The sequence below is a fragment of the Phascolarctos cinereus genome, unplaced genomic scaffold (assembly GCF_003287225.1).
Source record: "Phascolarctos cinereus isolate Bilbo 61053 unplaced genomic scaffold, phaCin_HiC Scaffold_726;HRSCAF=1367, whole genome shotgun sequence".
In the NCBI taxonomy this organism is placed as follows: domain Eukaryota; kingdom Metazoa; phylum Chordata; class Mammalia; order Diprotodontia; family Phascolarctidae; genus Phascolarctos; species Phascolarctos cinereus.
This window is the reverse complement of record NW_027556098.1, coordinates 425,082,086-425,100,636: the sequence shown is the minus strand read 5'-3', so window position 1 is coordinate 425,100,636 and position 18,551 is coordinate 425,082,086. Positions and strand designations below refer to the sequence as shown.

General features: G+C 46.6%; 1 protein-coding gene across 2 annotated transcripts in view; it reads left to right on the top strand.

The window, feature by feature from the left end:
• The first annotated feature begins 9,542 nt into the window (after nucleotides 1-9,542).
• Nucleotides 9,543-18,551, top strand: part of LOC110197793 (uncharacterized) — a 32,877-nt gene continuing 23,868 nt past the window's right edge. Inside the window, exons 1-5 of one of the 2 annotated variants that reach the window (XM_020971853.2) lie at nucleotides 9,543-9,592; nucleotides 12,526-12,629; nucleotides 13,339-13,472; nucleotides 16,885-16,973; nucleotides 17,378-17,504. In XM_020971853.2, the coding sequence (XP_020827512.2) occupies nucleotides 12,595-12,629; nucleotides 13,339-13,472; nucleotides 16,885-16,973; nucleotides 17,378-17,504 (385 nt within the window). In that variant the 5' untranslated portion in view covers nucleotides 9,543-9,592; nucleotides 12,526-12,594. The other variant, XM_078146417.1, reaches the window with a different exon arrangement.

The window sequence follows — 18,551 nt, the reverse complement described above, 5'->3', positions numbered from 1 at the left end:
GGGGGGAAGGAGAGGGTTAAGGAAGGCAACCCCAGGCGCATGCGTACCCCAAGCTTCTCTTCCCCCCTCCCTACTCGAGCTTGCGGGGCGGGGCCTGAAGCAGTCACTTCCTTTGTAAGTATCCGTGGGTGTGTAATGCTCCGTCTCTCTGAGAGTGCAAGTCTCTTGGCATTTCATGTGTGTCTGTGGGTGCGTGTTCTTGTCTAAGAGAGGGTGTGCGTGTGTGTGAGTGTGTCTCGGGCTTGTACACGCGGGGGCTCCCTCCTGGTCTCCTGCCTTCTCTTGGGAATGTGCTCCCAGCTCCCTTGATCTGTTGGGCCAAGCCCGTGGTCAGTCATTCATGGGCCAAGGGCCCCTTGGAGCCTCTCCTGTGAGCCTCCCTTTTCTCTCAGCATCCATTAAAACCCCACCTTGACTGTTCTCCACTTACCCTGAGTTACTGGTCCTGACCCACTGTACGTGTGTTCGCCACCCTCCTGCAATCACCCTCTGTTACCTGACGTCTCCTATATGTTTCCTTTTAAAATTTAAGGGGAGGTGGGTGGGAGGAAGAGTTCCCTGAGTGTCCACGTAGATCTCTTCAGATAAATCGTGTTTTTCTTCCTCACTGCAATTGTTTCCCTCTGGGTCTACAGACTTTGGTTCTTGGAGCATCTGCCATCCCCCTGGGCTGATTTCCCCTACAGCATTTTAATCCTTAGGATCTTCCCTTTTCCTCCGAATCCTTGAGAACCTTTCCTTTCTTTGTATTCCCCAGAATTTAGCACAGTGCCTGGCACATAGGCGCTTAATAAAAGCTTATTGGCTGACGGATGGTCGCCGCTCTCAAGGAGCTTACAGTCTTAATACGAGAAACAACGCGCAGCTATGTACAAACACGATGCCTACCGAGTAAATGGGAGATGATGGGCAGAGGACCGGAGCTAGAATTAAGGGAGATTGGGCAAGGCTTCTTCTAGAAGACAGGATTTTAGCTGACTTGAAAGAAGCCAGGAGATTCTAGGCGTGGGGACAGAAATGCCCAGAGTTGGGGAGATGCAGTGGCTTTTTCTAAGGATCAACGAGGCGGCTGGTGAATAAATGGAGGGGACTAAGAGGTAAAAACAATGGAAAGGCTGGGGTGGGAGGCAGGTAAGAAAAGGCTTCAAAAGCTAAACAGTGGAGTTTATATTTGATACTGCAGGTAACAGGGTGCCGCTGGAGTTTATTGAATAGGGGATGGCATGTGCTTTAGGAAGATCGATTTGTGGGGCAGCTAGGTGGTGCAGTGCATAAACCTCCAGCCTTGGAGTCAGGAGGACCTGAGTTCAAATCTGACCTCAGACACTTGATACTTAACTAGCTGTGTGACCCTGGGCAAGTCACTTAACCCCAATTGCCTCACCAAAAAAAAAAAAAAAGAAAGATCAATTTGATTACTGAGTCTCAGAGGATGGACTGGAGTGGGGAGAGACATGAGGCAGGGGAATCAATGCTATTGCAATAGTCCACGTGTGAGGGGATAAGGGCCAGCATCATCAAGGGGCAATCAGAGGAGAAAATGAGGGCTATTTAAGAGAGATATTGTGAAAATAAAATCAACAGGATATGGCAATTGATTGGATATGGGGAGGAGAGTGAGAAAGAGCAAGGAATGGAGGAGGCCACCTAAATTGTTAGGCTGGGAGATTATAAAAATGGTGGTCCTCAACAGTAATAGGGAAATTAGGAGGAGGGAGGAATTGGGGGTGAGAGGAATGAGTTCCTTTTTGAACATGTTCAATTTAAAATGTTTATGAGATATCCAATTTGAAATGTCCAATAGGCAGTTGGAGATGCAGTCTGGTGAAAGGTTAGGGCTGGAAAAGTAAATCTGAGAATTATTTACATAGAAATGATCATTGAATCCATGGGAATCGAGATCACCAAGCAAAATAGTTATAGAGCGAGAAGAGAAGAATTTCCAGGACACACAGGGTTACCAGGGGAGACCCAGCCAAAGATCCAGCAAAGGAAAATGAGAAGGACCAAACCATAGTTTTTAGTTGCCATAACATACTGTTAATTTATATTAAGCTTACACCATGCTGAGACCCTAATATCTACTTCAACTGGTAATAATGCCTCCCTCAGCTTGCATTTGTAAAGTTAATTTTTAAATGTAAATGTATGATATTTTATATGTATTTACATTTATGGTTCAAAAAGCATTTATAGTGTTCAGAGGAAAAGTAAGATCCGAAGGATGAGCATGCTACAGGGGAAATCAGCCTAAAAGGATGGGAGATGTTCAAAGAATAAAATTTTAAAGATACAAAGGGAAGCAATTCCAGTGAGGAGGAATTTATCTGAAGAGACTGATGTAGAAGCCCAGGAAACTCACCCCTCCCCCAAGTTCGATTTTTAAAATAAATGTACAAAAAATAAAGAGTCAGGCAACTGAAGGTGACTACATGGGGGCTGCAAGCACAGATACAATAAGGTCAGGAGCAATAAAGTTCAGGGTGAGATGGCCAGGAAGTATCTTTGCATTTTGGTTCATCATATTACACCAGTTTTTCCTTTTATTTCTTATTGTTGTCCTGTGAGATTTGATTTTGGCTTCCTTTGTAAGCTTATAGAGTAGCTTATCATATAGCATTTCTGAATTATATTAGAAGCATTTTTTATTTGTGTGTTGTTTCAGTCTCTCTGCTATTTTTGTTTATTTGGGCAGATTTCCCTTGAGTAGGAGTAGCTAGGTGGCACAGTCCATAGAGACTGGGCCTGGTCCAATCACACACTATGGCATTACCCTTTGCCTTGCAATGCAAGCACTTCCAGATAATTATTTGTATGTGTGTGAGGTTTCTTGAAATATGGTAGACAAGAATTGTGTTTTTCTTGCAGGAAAACATTTCATATAGCCTCACCAAGCTCTAGCTTCAAGGTCAGTTGCTTTTGTTTATTAAAATCTCAGTTGGTTTCCCAGGGTTGCTGTCTTTTGCTTTCCCTCTGATGATTCTTTGTCATGTTCAGCATTTTTATCCTCTGTCTCAGTCAAAGAAGACTTGGCTTCAAATCTGGAGTCAAACACTTATTAACTGTGTGACCCTGAGAAAGTCACAACCTCTGTCTCCCTTAGGTTCCTTAACTATAAAATGGGGATAATATAGCACCTGCCTCCCAGGACCACTGAAAAATGCTCAGTATAGTGCCTGGCACATAGGGCACTTAACACATGTTTCTTCTCTTCTCCTTTTGGTTGTTTTCTTCCTTTATTAACGTAGTTTCTTGATGATTTGAAGTGATGGAGAGCTGGCTTAGATACCACCACTCACTTCTTTCCTGTATACTTTATATTTGTAGCAATTCTCTGGAGGATGGAGTTCATTGATGGTTAAATATGGTAGACTTCTAACTGAAGGCTTTTCACATTCACTGCATTCTTAGGATTTCTGTCCAGAATACATTTGATGAATGCTTAATGAGACCTTCTCCTTCATATTGAAAGCTTTCCCATATTCATCACATTTATAAAGTAATGAATGAATAATTTCCTGTTGAAGGGTTGCCCCAGTGACTGAAGGCATTCACGCAGTCATAGATTCCCAGAATTTCTGTCCAGCGTGAATCCTCTGGGATTCAGTGTCTAGGGGCCCTACCACATCCCTTGCATTTATAAAGTTTCTCTCTATTATAAATTCTCTGATGTTCAATGAATCTTGATTCTTACTTTCACAGGGCTTCTTTCCTCTATTGCTGAAGGTATTTATATTTTCCTTATATACTAGTTTCTCCCTGCTATGAATCATTTTATGTTTAAGGGCAGCTAGGTGGTGCCATAGTGCACAGGGCATGGGACGTGGAGTCAGGAAAACTCATCTTCCTGAGTTCAAATCCAGCCTCAGACACATACTAGCTGTGTGGTCCTGGGCAAGTCACTTCAGCCTGTTTATCTCAGTTTCCTTACCTGTAAAATGAGCTGGAGAAGAAAATGGCACAAATCACTCCAGCATCTTTGTTAAGAAAACTCCAAATGGGGTCATGGAAAAGCAAATATGACTGAACTGGTGGAACAACTCAAAACAACAAGGGCTGAGCTCCAGCTGAAGAACTTCTCACTCACATTTTTTACATTTACAAAAAAAAAAAAAGGGTTTCTCTCTAGCCTGAATTTGCTGATGAGCAATGTGTATGAGCTCCAAGGCTGTTCCACAGCCCTTGAAGTCATAGTTTTTCTCCCATACAAATTCTCTGGTGTTGTCATGAATGGATCCTGATGTCAATTAAGATCTGAAGGTTTGATAAAGCTCTTTCCACAATGTTCAGAATCACAGGGTTTCTTTCCTCTCTGTGGACTTTGATATTGAATCAAGGCTGTGTGGTAATAAAAAGAGACTCCCTTATTATAATTCCATGGTCTTATATGGCTGGAGATGATCAGATTAGAGATTCCTTCAAGTGTTCCTGTTCCCATACAGTAGGAGCTTTCTTGTGGAGGACAGTCAATCAGTTGGCTGAAATCTGTTCACCAATAAAGGTATTTCTTTGGCATCTTATCTAGAAAGTTTGCCACTTGCATCCATAACCAGGTTTCTTGGACAGTACCCTCTCCAAATATGTGGCTCTGGAGAAGGTTCCCTCAGAGTTTTTCCGTAGCTGCTTCTGGTGACTTCCCTTCTCTGATGTTTGAGGGGATGCATGAATTGCAAGTCTATGACCCCAGGCAGACAGAAATTAAAACCAAAAATCATTGGAATCCAAGTTGTCAGAGATGTTAGAGGGTTAGCTGAGCCCTAGCCAGAATCTGGAATCCCCTTATTCCGTAGAGAATTGGCATCTAGAAAAGCTGATGATGTCATTGGCTGCATTGAGGGCCACAGTGTCCAGGAATCACAAAGAGACAAATTTAGTCCTGATATAAAGAAAAATCTAGGAAGCCTTGGGAGTGTCCCAGATTGGCCTGGACTGCCTCAGAAGGTCATGGTCTTCAAGCAGAAGCTAGAGGATGATTGTCAAGGATGTTCTAGAGGACAGCCTGGTGCAGTTCTGGGTTGGACCTCGGGAATCCTTTCTCCACCTGACATGCCATCATTCTGTGAACTGTCTGAGATTTTAGATCATTTGAGTTCGAGGGACCTTAAAGATTACAAAGTTTGGACCCCTCATTTTGCCTGGGGAATCTGCGGCACCAGGGATAACAACAACAGCACTAACTTACATTATGTAACATTGTAAGGTTTGCAAAGCACTTTACCTATTTTATCTCCTTTGATATCCTTAATAACCCTGGGAAGTAGCTGCTATTATTATCCTCATTTTATAGATAAGAAAACTGAAGCACAGAGACATTAGATGGCTTGCCTAGAGTCACACAGCTAGTAAGTATCTGAAGCTGGATTTGAACTCAGGTCCTTCTGATTCCAGGGCCAGTGCTCTATCCTCTGTGACAGCTAGCAAGTTTGGAGGCAGGATCTGAACTCAGGTCTCCCTAGTCCAGCGATCCATCCACCACTGTGCCACCTAGGTGTCTGGCCCACTGCATGGAAGGGGTGTTCCCAAGGTCACAGAATAGATTAGCTGAAGAACAGGGACTAGAATCTGGCTGTCCAGCCTCTCATTTCAGTATGGAAGAGGCTAGAAAACCTTCCCCCTGGATGTCTACAGGACAATGATAATGTCACTGAAAATAAGGCCATACCCTTGACCATCTTTAACAATGATAGTGGCCTCTGGAGCATGGGCTGAAAGAGGGAGAGCAGGAAGGGGACTGATTGGGGAATAGGAATGATGGAAGGGAGGCTGGCACAATATTAATGGAGGACAAGTAGGTAAGAGACCACATCACCAAATGGCAACCTCTCTGCATTGTGAGGGACCCCAGGGCCCATCCAGTTCAGCCCAAACCTGAACAAGAATCCTTTTGGCAGCAGCCCACACCCCAGCGGGTGTGGGGGAGCCCACTGGGGAACAGCCTGTTCCACTTGTGTGGGGTGCTAAGAGGCCTTGAACCTCCCCTTAGTGTGGCATGGGCCTCTTGTCTACCGAGTCAGCTGATGGACCTCTTCTCAAATCACAGTTTTAAGTGCATAAAAGAAAATATTTGAGATCAAAAAGGAAATTGGTTATGACCAGAAAGGTTAAAAAAAAAAGCCAGGTGATAAAAGGTTTTACAAACCAAATCAAGGGTTTTGTATTTGCACTGGGCCTGAAATTAGGAAGACTCCTCTTCCTGAGTTCAAAAAAACTTACTAGGTGTGTGACCTTGGGCAAATCACTTGACTCTGTTTGCCTCAGTTTCCTCTTCTGTAAAATGAACTGGAGAAGAAAATGACCAATCCCTCCAGTTATCTCTGCCAAGAAAACCTCAAATGGGGTCACTGACAGTCAGATATGAGTGAAATGAATGAACAAAGGGCTTTACAAACCAAATCAAAGATTTTCTATTTGCTGCTGGAGGCAATAGGGAGTCACTGAAGTTTATTGAGTAGGGAGGGACACAGTCAGACCTGTGCTCTAGGAAAATCACTTTGTACATCTGGCAATGAGTTCACATTGTTTAACTTTCAGGATGAAACAGTTACTGGTGTTGAACTCCTTTCCTCCCCTTAATTTTCATGTTTCTCAGTTAATAATTCATTTAAGTGGGTCATGTTGGAATTTGTGTATGTTGTAGTTTATTGGACTACCTGAAAGCCATGATCAGAAAAAAAGCCTGGACAACATCTTTCAAGAAATTATCAAGGAACACTGCCCTGATGTCCTAGTACCAGAGGGTAAAATAGAAATGGAAAGAATTCACCAATCACTACCTGGAAGAGATCCCAAAATGAAACCTTCCAGGAACACCATAGCCAAATTCTAGAGCTCACAGATCAAGGACAAAGTGCTGCAAGCAGCCAAAGAGAAACAATTCAAATATCATGGAGCCACAGTCAGGATTACATAGGATTTGGCAGCTTCCACATTGAAGAACCAAAGGGCTGGGAATGGTGTACGAGAAGGCAAAAGACTTAGGATTACAACCAAGAATCACCTACCCAGCAAAACTAAATATAATCTTGGGGAGGTGGAGGATGGATATTTAACAAAATAGAGGACTTTCAAGCATACCTAATTAAAAGACCAAAGCCAAATTAAAAAAAAAAATTGACCTCCAAATACCAGTCTCAAGGGAAACATAAAAAGGTAAAATAGAAACAAGACAGAGAAAAATAAGAGATTCAATAAGGTTAAACTGTTTCTATTTCTATATGACAAGAATATTTGTAACTCTGAAGAGCTTTATTACTGTTAGGGCAATTAGAAGACATATACATAGACCTAGAATGCAAATATAAGGTGACCGATGGGATGATAGCCCAGAGAACAGAATAAAAAGGTGAGAAAGAAGATTGCACTGGAAGAAGGGGGGGGGAAATAGAATGGGGGTAAATTATCCCACATAAAAGAGACATGAAAGAGCTATTATAATGGAAGGGAAGGGGGGGAAGGTGAGGGAGGGGAGGATGGTGGGCATTTATGAAAGCCTTACTCTCATCAGAATCAGCTCAAAGAGGAAATAACATACACACTCAGTAGGATACGGAAATCTATCTTACCCTATAAGGAAGCAAAAAGAGATAGGGATAATAGAAGGGGAGGGGGACTGACAAAAGGAAGGGCAGATTGGGCAAGGTGGTGATCAGAAGTAAAACACTTGGGAGCTTGTGAGGAGGGAAATGGTATGGGTAAGAGAGGGTGGAGGAGAGATAAACAACAGAAAAATAGCATGGAGGGAAATACACAGTTATCATAATTATAAATGTGAATTGGATAAACTCACCCATAAAAATGGAAGCAGATAGCAGAATGGATTAAAAAAAATAGAATCCTAAAATATGTCATTTGCAAGAAACATATTTGAAGCACAGAGACATACACAGAGTAAACATAAGGGGCTGGAACAGAATCTATCATGCTTCAGCTGGACCAAAGAAGATATAGAAAGCATTATAAAATGTCAAATAGATAATTTAGATTATATGAAATTAAAAAGGTTTTGCACAAACAAAACCAATGCAACCAAAATTAAAAAGAAAGCAGAAAACTGGGGGGGGGAATTTTGCAACAAGTATCTATGATAAAGGCCTCATTTTTCAAATATCTAGAGAACTGAATCAAATTTATAAAAATACAAGTCATTCCCCAGTTGATAAATGGTCAAAGGATATGAATAGGGAGTTTTCAGACAAAGAAATCAAAGTTATCTATACTCATAAAAAAAGTGCTCTAAATCACTACTGATCAGAGAACTGCAAATTAAAACATCTCTGAGGTATTTCCTCACACCTATCTGAGTGCCTAAGAAGACAAAGAAAGAAAATGATGAATGTTGGAGGGGGTGTGGGAAAACTGGGACACTAATGCATTATTGGTAGAGTTGTGAACTGATCCAACCATTCTGGAGAGCAATTTGGAACTATGGCCAAAAGGCTATAAAACTCTACATACCCTTTGATCTAGCAATATTTATTGCTAGGTCTGTATCCCAGAGATATCAAAAATAGAGAGGGGGGCAGAACCTATTTGTACAAATATTTCTAGCTGTTCTTTTTGTGGTGGCTAAGAATTGGAAATTGAAGGGACATCCATCAATTGGGGAATGGCTGAACCAGTGGTGGTATATGATTATGATGGAATATTATTGTACTCTAACAAATGACAAGCAGGATGATTTCAGACAAACCTGGAAAGACTCACGTGAACTAATGCTGAGTGAAGTGAGCAAAACCAGAAGAACTTTGTACACAGTAATAGCAACATTGTAACAATGATCAACTGTGAATGACTTAGCTCTTCTCAGTGATACAATGATCTAAAACAATCCCAAAGAACTCATGATGAAACATACTATCTACCTCCAGAGAAACAGCTGATATTGCCTGAAGCAGGCTGCTTTCCACTTTCTTTCATTCTTTCTCTTTTACTCTAGTCTTCTTGTACAAAATGACTGATATGGAAATGTTTTGTGTAATTGCACATGTATAACCTATGTCGGTTTACTTCCCATCTCAAGGAGAGAGGTATAGAATTTGGAACTCAAAACCTTAAAAAACTTAAAAAATTGTTTTAACATGTAATTGGAGGGGAGGATACAATTAGATACAATTAAACGTAAATCTGATTCGGTGTCAACACTATATTTTCAGTAATTATTAGGTTATTGAATAACTAATTAACTATATCTAAAATATAAATAGACATTTAAATTCCATAATTAGATGCCGCCCGGTGTAGGGGATGCAGGTAGGAGACTTGAAGTCAGCAGAGACTCGCTGGCGATCCACGCAGGACACAGGGGTAGGGGGCGGGGGTCAAGTGTAGCTGCCGGCCCAGAACAATGCCCCCTCCTTTCTGACCACTGCCTACTGCGTCAGCGCGGGTATGACCTCTTCCCCGCCTTCCTTCCATTCCCCGCCTTCCCCCCCGCCCCCGACAGTGTGTGAAGAAAAGGGCGGGACATGGAGCACGCAGGCGCAATGACGTCCTAAAGTCCCACCATAGAGGGGGAGGGGCGGGCCCCTGCTGTGTGACGTCATGGGCCGGCGGGCTGGGCTGTGTTTGTGGTCTGCAGCCGAAGACCTTGCCTGTGAGTTTCCTTGTGTGTTGTGTCCGCGTGGGGCTACTGGGCGTGTGTGTCCTTGTCTTCCTCCGTGTGCGTGCATGTATGTGCGTGGTTGTATGTTCCCATGTGGGTGTGCGTGTGTGATTGTATGTCCCTGTGTGGTGGCTTCCCTTGCAGTCGCGTTTACAGAGTGGTGGTGCGTGATTTGTGTCTCTTTTTGTTTCTGTGTGTGTCCGTGTTTTGTCGGGGGTATGTCCACACGTGTACCTGTGTGTGTACTCGCGCCGTGGGCTTTCCTCACGGGCTTTGGTTTGCCCTGAATGCCTACAGCGATTTCTGTTAGGCTTTTGTCCCCCGGCCCCTACCCGTGACCATGCTTGTGTGTGTATATGTGTGTGCGCGCGCCCGCGCCGTGGGCTTCTCTCGAGGGCTCTGGTTTGCCCTGGATGCCTACAGCGATTTCTGTTCGGCTTTTGTCCCCCGTCCCTGCCCCCGACCCGTGACCACGCTTGTATATGTGTGCCCACGCCTTGGTCTCCCCTCGGGGGCTCTGGGCCCTTGTGTCGCAGGGGTCCGCACCCTGCTGCCGGCATTCCTAGAACGCCTGCTGTGTGCCAGGCATCCCCCCCCATCCCACCCACGCACCCACTCCTCAGCTTTTTCTAGACTGGAGGAAGGAGGGAGACCCGACCCGAGGGGCAGCAGGAGGAGGTGGCAGCCCCAGGAAAGGGTTTCCGAATCATCCTCAGAACTGCCAACATTTCCATGGCCCCGTAAAGGACTTGGCCAAGTGCCTGGGTGCATCGAGAGCTGGACCACGGCCCAGGAAATTCGTCCCAGCCTGGAGAGTTCCCCAGAGCCCCAAGTCCCTTCACAGGGCTGGGTCCCAGGCGGCCTCAAAGCCAGATCCTCCATCCCCTGCGCCCCATTCTAGGCTGCCTCCCTCCGATAGCATTTGCTGTCCTTCCCTGGTCTTAGAGGTCAGTGACCCAGCCGGTTCGAGGGCATCGTCATCCTGGATCTTCCTGATTCCAGGCCCAGAGATCCAGCTTCGAGGCCAAGCTGCTGCTCAAGGCTGAGCCTTAGGTTGCTTTGAAAGCAGTAGGGAAAGAACCAATAAAGATATAGGGAAAGGCTGAGGAGCAGAAGGGAGGGGAGATGATGATTAGGGGGCAATCCGCTGGAGAGGGGGCGACCAGAGTAAAGGAGAAGAGAACGGGGGTGAGGTCAAGGAGCTAGGAGATGCTTCAGTGTCGGTCAGATGGGAGGCAGGGTCCTGAGGAGGCAGGGGAAGGCATCCGTGCTTCAGGGCTGTGAGCAGTGGGCTCGAGGCTGCCTCCGGCAGGAGAGAAAGATCGCCGGTCTGTGGCGCGGGAAGGGGCCTCTGGACCCCGTCTGACAGATTTCCAGCACAGTTTTAGGAGTCCCTCCTGCCCCAGCCAGCAGCCCCTGAGTAGGCTCAGAGGAGGCCGCTGATGGGAGGGAGGGAGGCCTGGGGCTTGGCAAGGCATGAGATAGGGAGTGAGGGCTTTCAGAGATGGGAAGAGCGCAGAGCTGGACAGGTGAACCCAGGGCTCGGAACTGGGGATAGGAAAGTGGAGGCCCCGAAGCTGAGTGAAGGCCCTGATGATTTGTTTTTTATCCTTGGCTCCCGAAAAAGCCCATCGATGTCCCAGCGTTGGAGTCGGGTCCGCTGGTTGGACCGTGGCTCAGAAGTCCAAGGCGAGTTGGGAAGGCGCTGCCCCAGGGTCCCTTAGAACATTTAAGCTGGAGGTGGCGGCCCCGGGCAGCCCACATTCGTTTTTGTTTCTTTTATTTTATTTTTAATGTCTTTCTTTTTAGTTTTCAACATTCACTTCCACAGGATTGCGAGTTCCAAATTTTCTCTCCATCTTTCCCCTTCCCCCACCCCAAGACGGGCATGAATTCAGAATACCCTTCCCCCAATCTGCCCTCCCTTCTATCACTCCCCCCCCCATCTCCTTCCTCTTCTCTCTTCCTGTAGGGTAAGATAGAGTTCTATACTCCATTGCCTGTATATCTTATTTCCCAGTTGCATGGAAACACAATTTTTTAACGTTCGTTTTAAAACTTTGGTTTCCAAATTCTCTCCCTTCCTCCTTGCCCGCCCACCCTCATTGAGAATGCAAGCAACTCGATACAGGTCATACATGTGTAGTCATGCAAAAACACTTCCATAATAGTCATATTGTGAAACACTGACTCTATTACTCTCCATCCTATCCCCCTTCCCCACCCATTTATTCTATTCTCTCCTTTGACCCTGTCCCTCCTCAGAAGCGTTTGCTTCTGATTACCCCTCCCTGAATCTCCCCTCCCTTCTATCATCCCCCTGCTCTCCCATTCTCTTCTCCCCTATTTTCCTGTAGGGTAAGATAGATTTCCATACCCAACTTAGTGTGTATGTTATTCCCTCCTTAAGCCAAATGAGTAAAGTCCACTCATTCCTTCTCACCTCTCATCTCTTTCCCTCCACTGTAAAAGCTTTTTCTTGCCTCTTTTATGTGAGATAATTTACCCCTTTTCTACTTCTTCCTTTCTCTTTCTCCAAGTAATTCCTCTCTCTCACCCCTTAATTTTATTTTTTAAATATCATCCCTTCATATTCAACTCACCCTGTGCCCTCTGTCTATATATATTCCCTCCAACTACCCTAATACTGACAAAGGTCTCATGAGTTGCAAATATCATCTTTCCATGTAGGAATGTAAACAGTTCCATTTTAATAAGTCCCTTATGATTTTTCTTTCCTGTTTACCTTTTCATGCTTCTCTTGAGTCTTGTATTTGAAAGTCAATTTTTCTATTTAGCTCTGGCTTCTCGAGAATGCATTAAATTCCTCTTCCTCACTGAATGTCAATTTTTGCCTTTCATTGATTCCACTCAGTTTTGCTGGGTAGGCGACTTGGTTTTAATCCTAGCTCCTTTGACTTCAGGAATATCATATTCCAAGCCCTAGCCCACGTTTCCTTTGTGCTTCTGTGATTCTGCTTTGCTCTTGGAGTATGGAGCCTTCTTTGATGGGAAGAAGTGAGAACAGGTATGGTCTAGTCTAGGGAAAGCAGAATGGTCAGTTAGAATTGGATAAAAGCATTTGGTTTTGGGGTTTGGTTTTTTTTTTTAGTTCTTTATCACGGAAATAGAATAGTTGTGGGGGAGGAGGGAATCAAGGGTATGATTCTCCCAGCCCACCTCTCTGCACCCCCACCCCAGACTGAGGAGTGCAGGGATGGGTCAGGGTCACTGAGTCTCCTGAGGAACTAGGAGTTTAGAGTGTATGAAGGAACACGTACATTGTAAACCATGATCTGATTTCCTTGGAAAAGGGGAGAGAATGATGCCTGCGGGCTGGTGGGCATTTATGACCAGGATCTGAGTGAATGAATGAATGGAACAGCATTTATTAAGCATGGGTTCTAGGAATAGCTAGACAGTCATTCTAGAACGTTCCTGTTCTCCAGGAACTCCCATCAAAATGGGAGAGACAACTCCCATGGGAGGCTTCAGTTGAGGGCAAATGGCAAGGGGACAGATACATCTGGACAGAGTGAATGTGGAAGTTGCTGAGTAATGATAGGAGAGGAAGAGTCTGGAAGTGCCCATAGGGAGCCAGGAGAATCCTGACCAGTGGAGGTGGGGGGCAAGGAGGGGAGAAGGCAGCCTGGGGGGAGCTAGGAGATGGAGGGCAGGAGCTTTGGGGAGCAGGGCATCATTCTGAGATCCTTGGGACATCCCCCCTGCTCCTGCAGGCTAGGACAGCAGGACCTCCTCATCGCTTTCCCCAGGAGCAGAGCTGCCAGGTTGGAACCAGAGATGATCTCCCCAATGGAGAGAGCAGCACCAAGGAGGATGGAGAGGAAGGAGGCAGGAGAGCCCTGTCCAGGTGAGTGCAGGAAGGTGGCCGGGGGTGGTTGGGGGCTGCTGGGGGCAGCCTCCACCTTGGTAGGCACAGGGCTTTTTCTCTGCAGTACTTATGGGTCAGGAGCTCTCCCACAAGCCTCCCCAGCAAGAAGACATTCTAATGGGGGATTGGAGGTATCTTGGGACATAGGGTCTGTGTGTGACAGTGATTGTGTCTCTGTGTGGCTGACTCTGTATGTCTCTGTGTATTCATGCTTGTGTCTGGCTTTCTGTGTTTCTCTGACTTTGTCTTTGCCGCAGCCCCTGGGTTTGAAGGTGAGCTTTGCAGAAGGGTGGCAGTCCCACAGGGTGGGGGGAAACTGAGAAGCCTTCAGGGTATTTGCCTCTGCCACACACCTGAGTCTCAGGGCTCTCACCTCCTTCCCCCTAGACTCAAAGGACATGTTCCTTCTTTCTCGTCAGGCCCGAGCTCTCAGTCCCCTTCCTTTCTAACTCCTCTTAGACCTCTGCCCAGCCATGATCTGCCCCTCCCTGTGCCCTTGGGAGTTCTCTCACCCCTTGTCCCTTCAATCCAATGAAAAAACATTTACACCTAAGAAGTATGAGATATGGTGAGACAAAACCATGACAGTCTATGCCCTCAAGAAAGAGGGTTCTACTAGGGGAAGGGGAGAGGGTCACCCCACCCCCAGCCCCAGATAAGCAAACATAAGGTGGTTTGAAGGAGAGAAGCCCTCTAGGCAGGATCATCTGAGCTGAGCCTAGAAGGAAGGTGAAGGATTCTTAGACATGCAGGTGAGGGGGATTGTGCTCCAGGCCTGGGGCAGAGCCTATGCAAAGGTGTGGGTGCAGGAGATGGCATGTCCTGTGCCTTAATGATTTGGCAGCTGAGGGGAAAATGAAAAGAAAAAGTCAGAAAGAGACTGAAATGGGAGGACCAGTGAGGAGGTGAGAGGTGATGAGGAAGGCTTGGACAGGGGGGAAGGGAGGAAGCTGACATATGCTGTGGGGGGTCTGGCTACAAGACTTGCACCTAATTGGATCTGAGGGCTGAGGGACAGGGAAGGGGCCTGGATGACTCTGAGATTGCACCCCAGGGTCATGGGGGGGGGCCTGACACAGCTAACACAGGATCTCACACTGGGAAGGGCATCAGAGGCCAGTTATTCCAACCTGCCCCTGAACAGGAATCCCTCTATGATATATCCAAGAAACAGTCATTAGGCCTTGGCTTTGGGTCCTCGGGGAGATAGGAGGTGCAGCTCAGAGCACAATTAGAACAATAATAAACACTATGGGATGTTGGGAGGCTCAAGTGGTAGAGTGTAAACAGCCACATGAGCTACTTGGTAACATAAGAGGATAGCTATTATTGTTCCCATTTTCCAGATGAAGAAACTGAGACCCTGGAGAAGTTAAATTACAGGTCCAAAATCATCCCACAAATGAGTATCTGAGGTGGAACTAGAACCCACCTTTCTCTCCTGTTCAAGCTCACTGCTTTTTCTGTCCCACACAGACTGGGGGCTTGGGCTCAAGCAGACACTTGAGAGTAGGACCTGGAGACTGATTCTTGGTAAAACTAGACTATATCTTCAGAGGTGTGGCAGGCAGATGTCTGCTAGAGGCAACACTGAGTCCAAAGAGAAGCTCCAGCTCTTGTCTGGCCAATGTCCACTCCTTTGTTATTGACTGCATAGTTGGGGGCTATCACAGACCCAGGAAGACTGGACATAGTTTGTCCTGAGGCAAGGAGACTGGTAAGGAGATAATGGCTTTGGCCTGGGCCTCGTGGGGGTAGAGAAGGTGACAGATTCACGGGGGGGGCAAATTCAAGGATGCCTCACAGGTTTTGAGCCGAGGTGACTACAAAGGTTGTGCTTCCTTTGGGGGGGAAATAGTGAGGGAAGGAGGAGAGGTGGGGTGGGAGGAAGATGATGCTGAGTCTGAGGAGCCTATAGGCCATCCAGGTGATGTCCAACAGGCCTGTGATGATGGACGGCTAGAGCTCAGATGAGAGGAGGCAGCTGGGGTGTCCCAAAAGTCAGCATGCACTTTGAAGCTTTAATGACTTCAGAAGAGTAAAGGCCACAAATTTCCAAAAAACCTGTCATTTCAAAGTTTAATTATTTAGATTTCTTTTTAGCTCATTTAGTTGTGTGCATTGTAGATTGCATGTGAACGTGGTGGGGCACCTTGCCGTCATGCATCGCATGTGCACGTTTCTGGCGGGCGCTCTCTCAGAGCAGGCTGGAGAGGCTCCTCTTGGTGGGCTGCCTCGGTCATTGGTGCCTCCAGTAGGTTATTTCTTAGCGAGTCCCATCAAAGTGGTCATGTGAATTCTCTGGAAGATCTTAAGGCTAGAATTAGAAATGCAAGCCTTTGAATCACTGAGCTGCTGTGATGTAACATGAAGTCAGGGCGTTTGGAATCTTAAGAAGAAACCTAGCCACATTTTTTAAATGGAAATGATTTACCTTTCAAATGTTCTTTGTCAGTCTGTATCCTTTATACTTAGAAAGGGATTAAAGCTGAAAACTGCTACCAGCCTTCTGGGATGCCCTGTAGAGCTCTGGGAGCTATCTGCTTAGGGGCGATCATGGAAACTGTAGAATCTGAGATCACTAAGAGAGAAGGTGAAAAAGGAGAGCCCAGGTAGAGCCCAGTGGGACACTCAGAGCTAGGAGGCAGGACGTGGTAATTGACCAAGGCAGCCTGAGAAGCAGCAAGCAGAGAAGGAGGAGGAGAACCAAGAGAGAAGGTTGTGGTGCAAAGCAGAGGGAGGGGGCATCCTGGAGGGGAGGGGGGCCAGCCCTCAGTGTTCCAGTTTGCATTTATGACTTGTCCTCACCTGACAGAATGTCGGCACTTGATGAACACTCTGTCTTTTGGGCTCTCTATTTATCTGTCTATTGTCTATGTATCTATATCTACCTATGCATCTGTTCATACAACTATCTATCTGCCTGTCTGTCTGCCTATCTGTCTATGCCTCTATTCATCCCTCTTATATGGCTATCTGTCCTTCTATCCATCCATTTATATAGCTATCTATCTCTATCTATCCATCTATCTGTATATCTGTATGTCCATCCATCTATCCACCTATATATATGGCACTCCCCCCCCACCACCAAATTACTTCAGAGTTGAAGAATGACTTCAGTCAGAGCAATTTAATTTAACAGTTAAGAAATCCTGGTAACCTCGGAGAGTGAATCTTCTGCAGATACTCCCTGTTTCCAGAGCTCTCTGCCCAGGGGTGCCCCAGGGCTCCCTCTCATCTCTGTGTGTGTCTGTGTGTTAGGGAAGAGACATCTAACAGGGATAGGGCCCTCTCCAGCTCTCCATGGGAGGCCAGTGAAAGACCACAGGTGAGAGGCGAAAAGAACCAGCCAGACCTTCCTTCTTGTATATCCTCTCATGTCCCTCAGATGGACTGTCTCTGAACCTTGCCCTTCCTCAAGAGGTGAGCCCAGAGGAGAATGGAGTGATCACAGGGGGCCTGATGGCCCAAGGTGAGGTGAGTGAAGGTTTCCTTCCTGAATCCTGGGTAGGTTATTGGGGCTGACATTCAAGGCTTGATCCATGCCTGAGAGCTTGACTCTGAGGCCTCCATGTCTCCAGCATTGAGGAAAATTCCCAGAGACCCCCAGTCTTACTCTGGAGACCTGAGTCTACTGCAAAGAATGCCTTCCCCAATACCACATGAGAAAGAATAGCATTTCTGGGCTTGGAGCTTGGAGTCTCCTCAACAACCAGTACCTGGGACCTTCATCCCCCTCCATCTGCCCACAGTATCCAGAGCCCCTCCAGGTCCACTTGCTGTCCATCTGACCCTACCACTGTGCCCTCTCTTGCCTTCCTCTTCCCAAAGGCCTGTGCCAGGGGAGGCCACTGGCTCAGCACGGACACGTTCTGTTACAGGAAGCAGTGACGTTCAGGGACGTGGCTGTGGACTTTACAGAGGAGGAATGGGGGTGCCTGAGCCCGGCTCAGAGGGAGCTCTACTGGGAGGTGATGCTGGAGAACTACAGGAACTTGGTGTCCCTGGGTAAGGCCACCTCCCCTGGGCTCAGGCTCTGACCTACAGATACCTCCCCCTGAAAGATAGCCCTGACTTCTGGAGTCTAGAATGTGGAGTCTGTGATAGGCTCAGCTGAAGTGGTTCAGAAATGAGACTCCTCTTCTTTGGGGGGCCAGAAACAGGGTGTGTTCATGCTTTCCTGCCCTTCCCCTGGCTAGAGATTGCCCCGAGACCAATAAATAGAGAACTCCATAGGATGGGGTGCTATCGCCAGAATGGACAAGGGGAAAAGGACCCTGGATTATTGGGGGTGACAAGCAGGAGAACTTCTGAGTGTTAGGGATGACCCACAGCAAGCCCTTTGCTTTACAGAAGAGGAGACTGAGGCAGAAAGGTCAGTGACATTTTCTAAGTTCACACAGAATGGCAGAAATGTGGCTAGACATGGGGCCTCTTGTGTCCTGGGCAGGGGCTCTCCCACCCGAACCCCAGCACTTCTCTGCTTACACCTCTTTTGGGGTCAAAGGCCAACCAATCTGGCTCTCTTCAGTCCCAGTCTGGCATTTTTTCTAGTTGAGCCAGCTCATTTTACTTATGGGGAAACTGAGGACAGGGAGGTGATAAATTGCCTGGCAACAAAGATCCTTCAGCTGCAGGATGAGTTTTAAGGAATGTTCCAGAAATTCTTTGGGCTGCAGAGGAAGGGTGGCACCAGATGGCTTCCCAGGTTGCTTTCAGCTCCTGAGACTCTATGCCCCCTCTGACTTGCCCAAGCTCACTCCAGGAGAGACCTTCAGGGGTGGAGCCAAGATGGCAGAGTAAAAGCAGTGACTTGCTTGAGCTCTCCCTCAAACCACTCCAAATATCTATTAAAAATGGGTCTAAACAAATTCTAAAGCAGTAGAACCCACAAAAAGACAGAGTGAAACAAATTTCCAGCCCAAGACGGCCAAGGTCACTCCAGGCTGGCTCCAGGCTCCACAGCTGCCCCCTCCTTTGAAGTCTATCCCCACCTTCCTGCTTCCTTCTGCACATCCAGAGATGCCTCATTTCTGCAGACTCTCCCATTTCCAC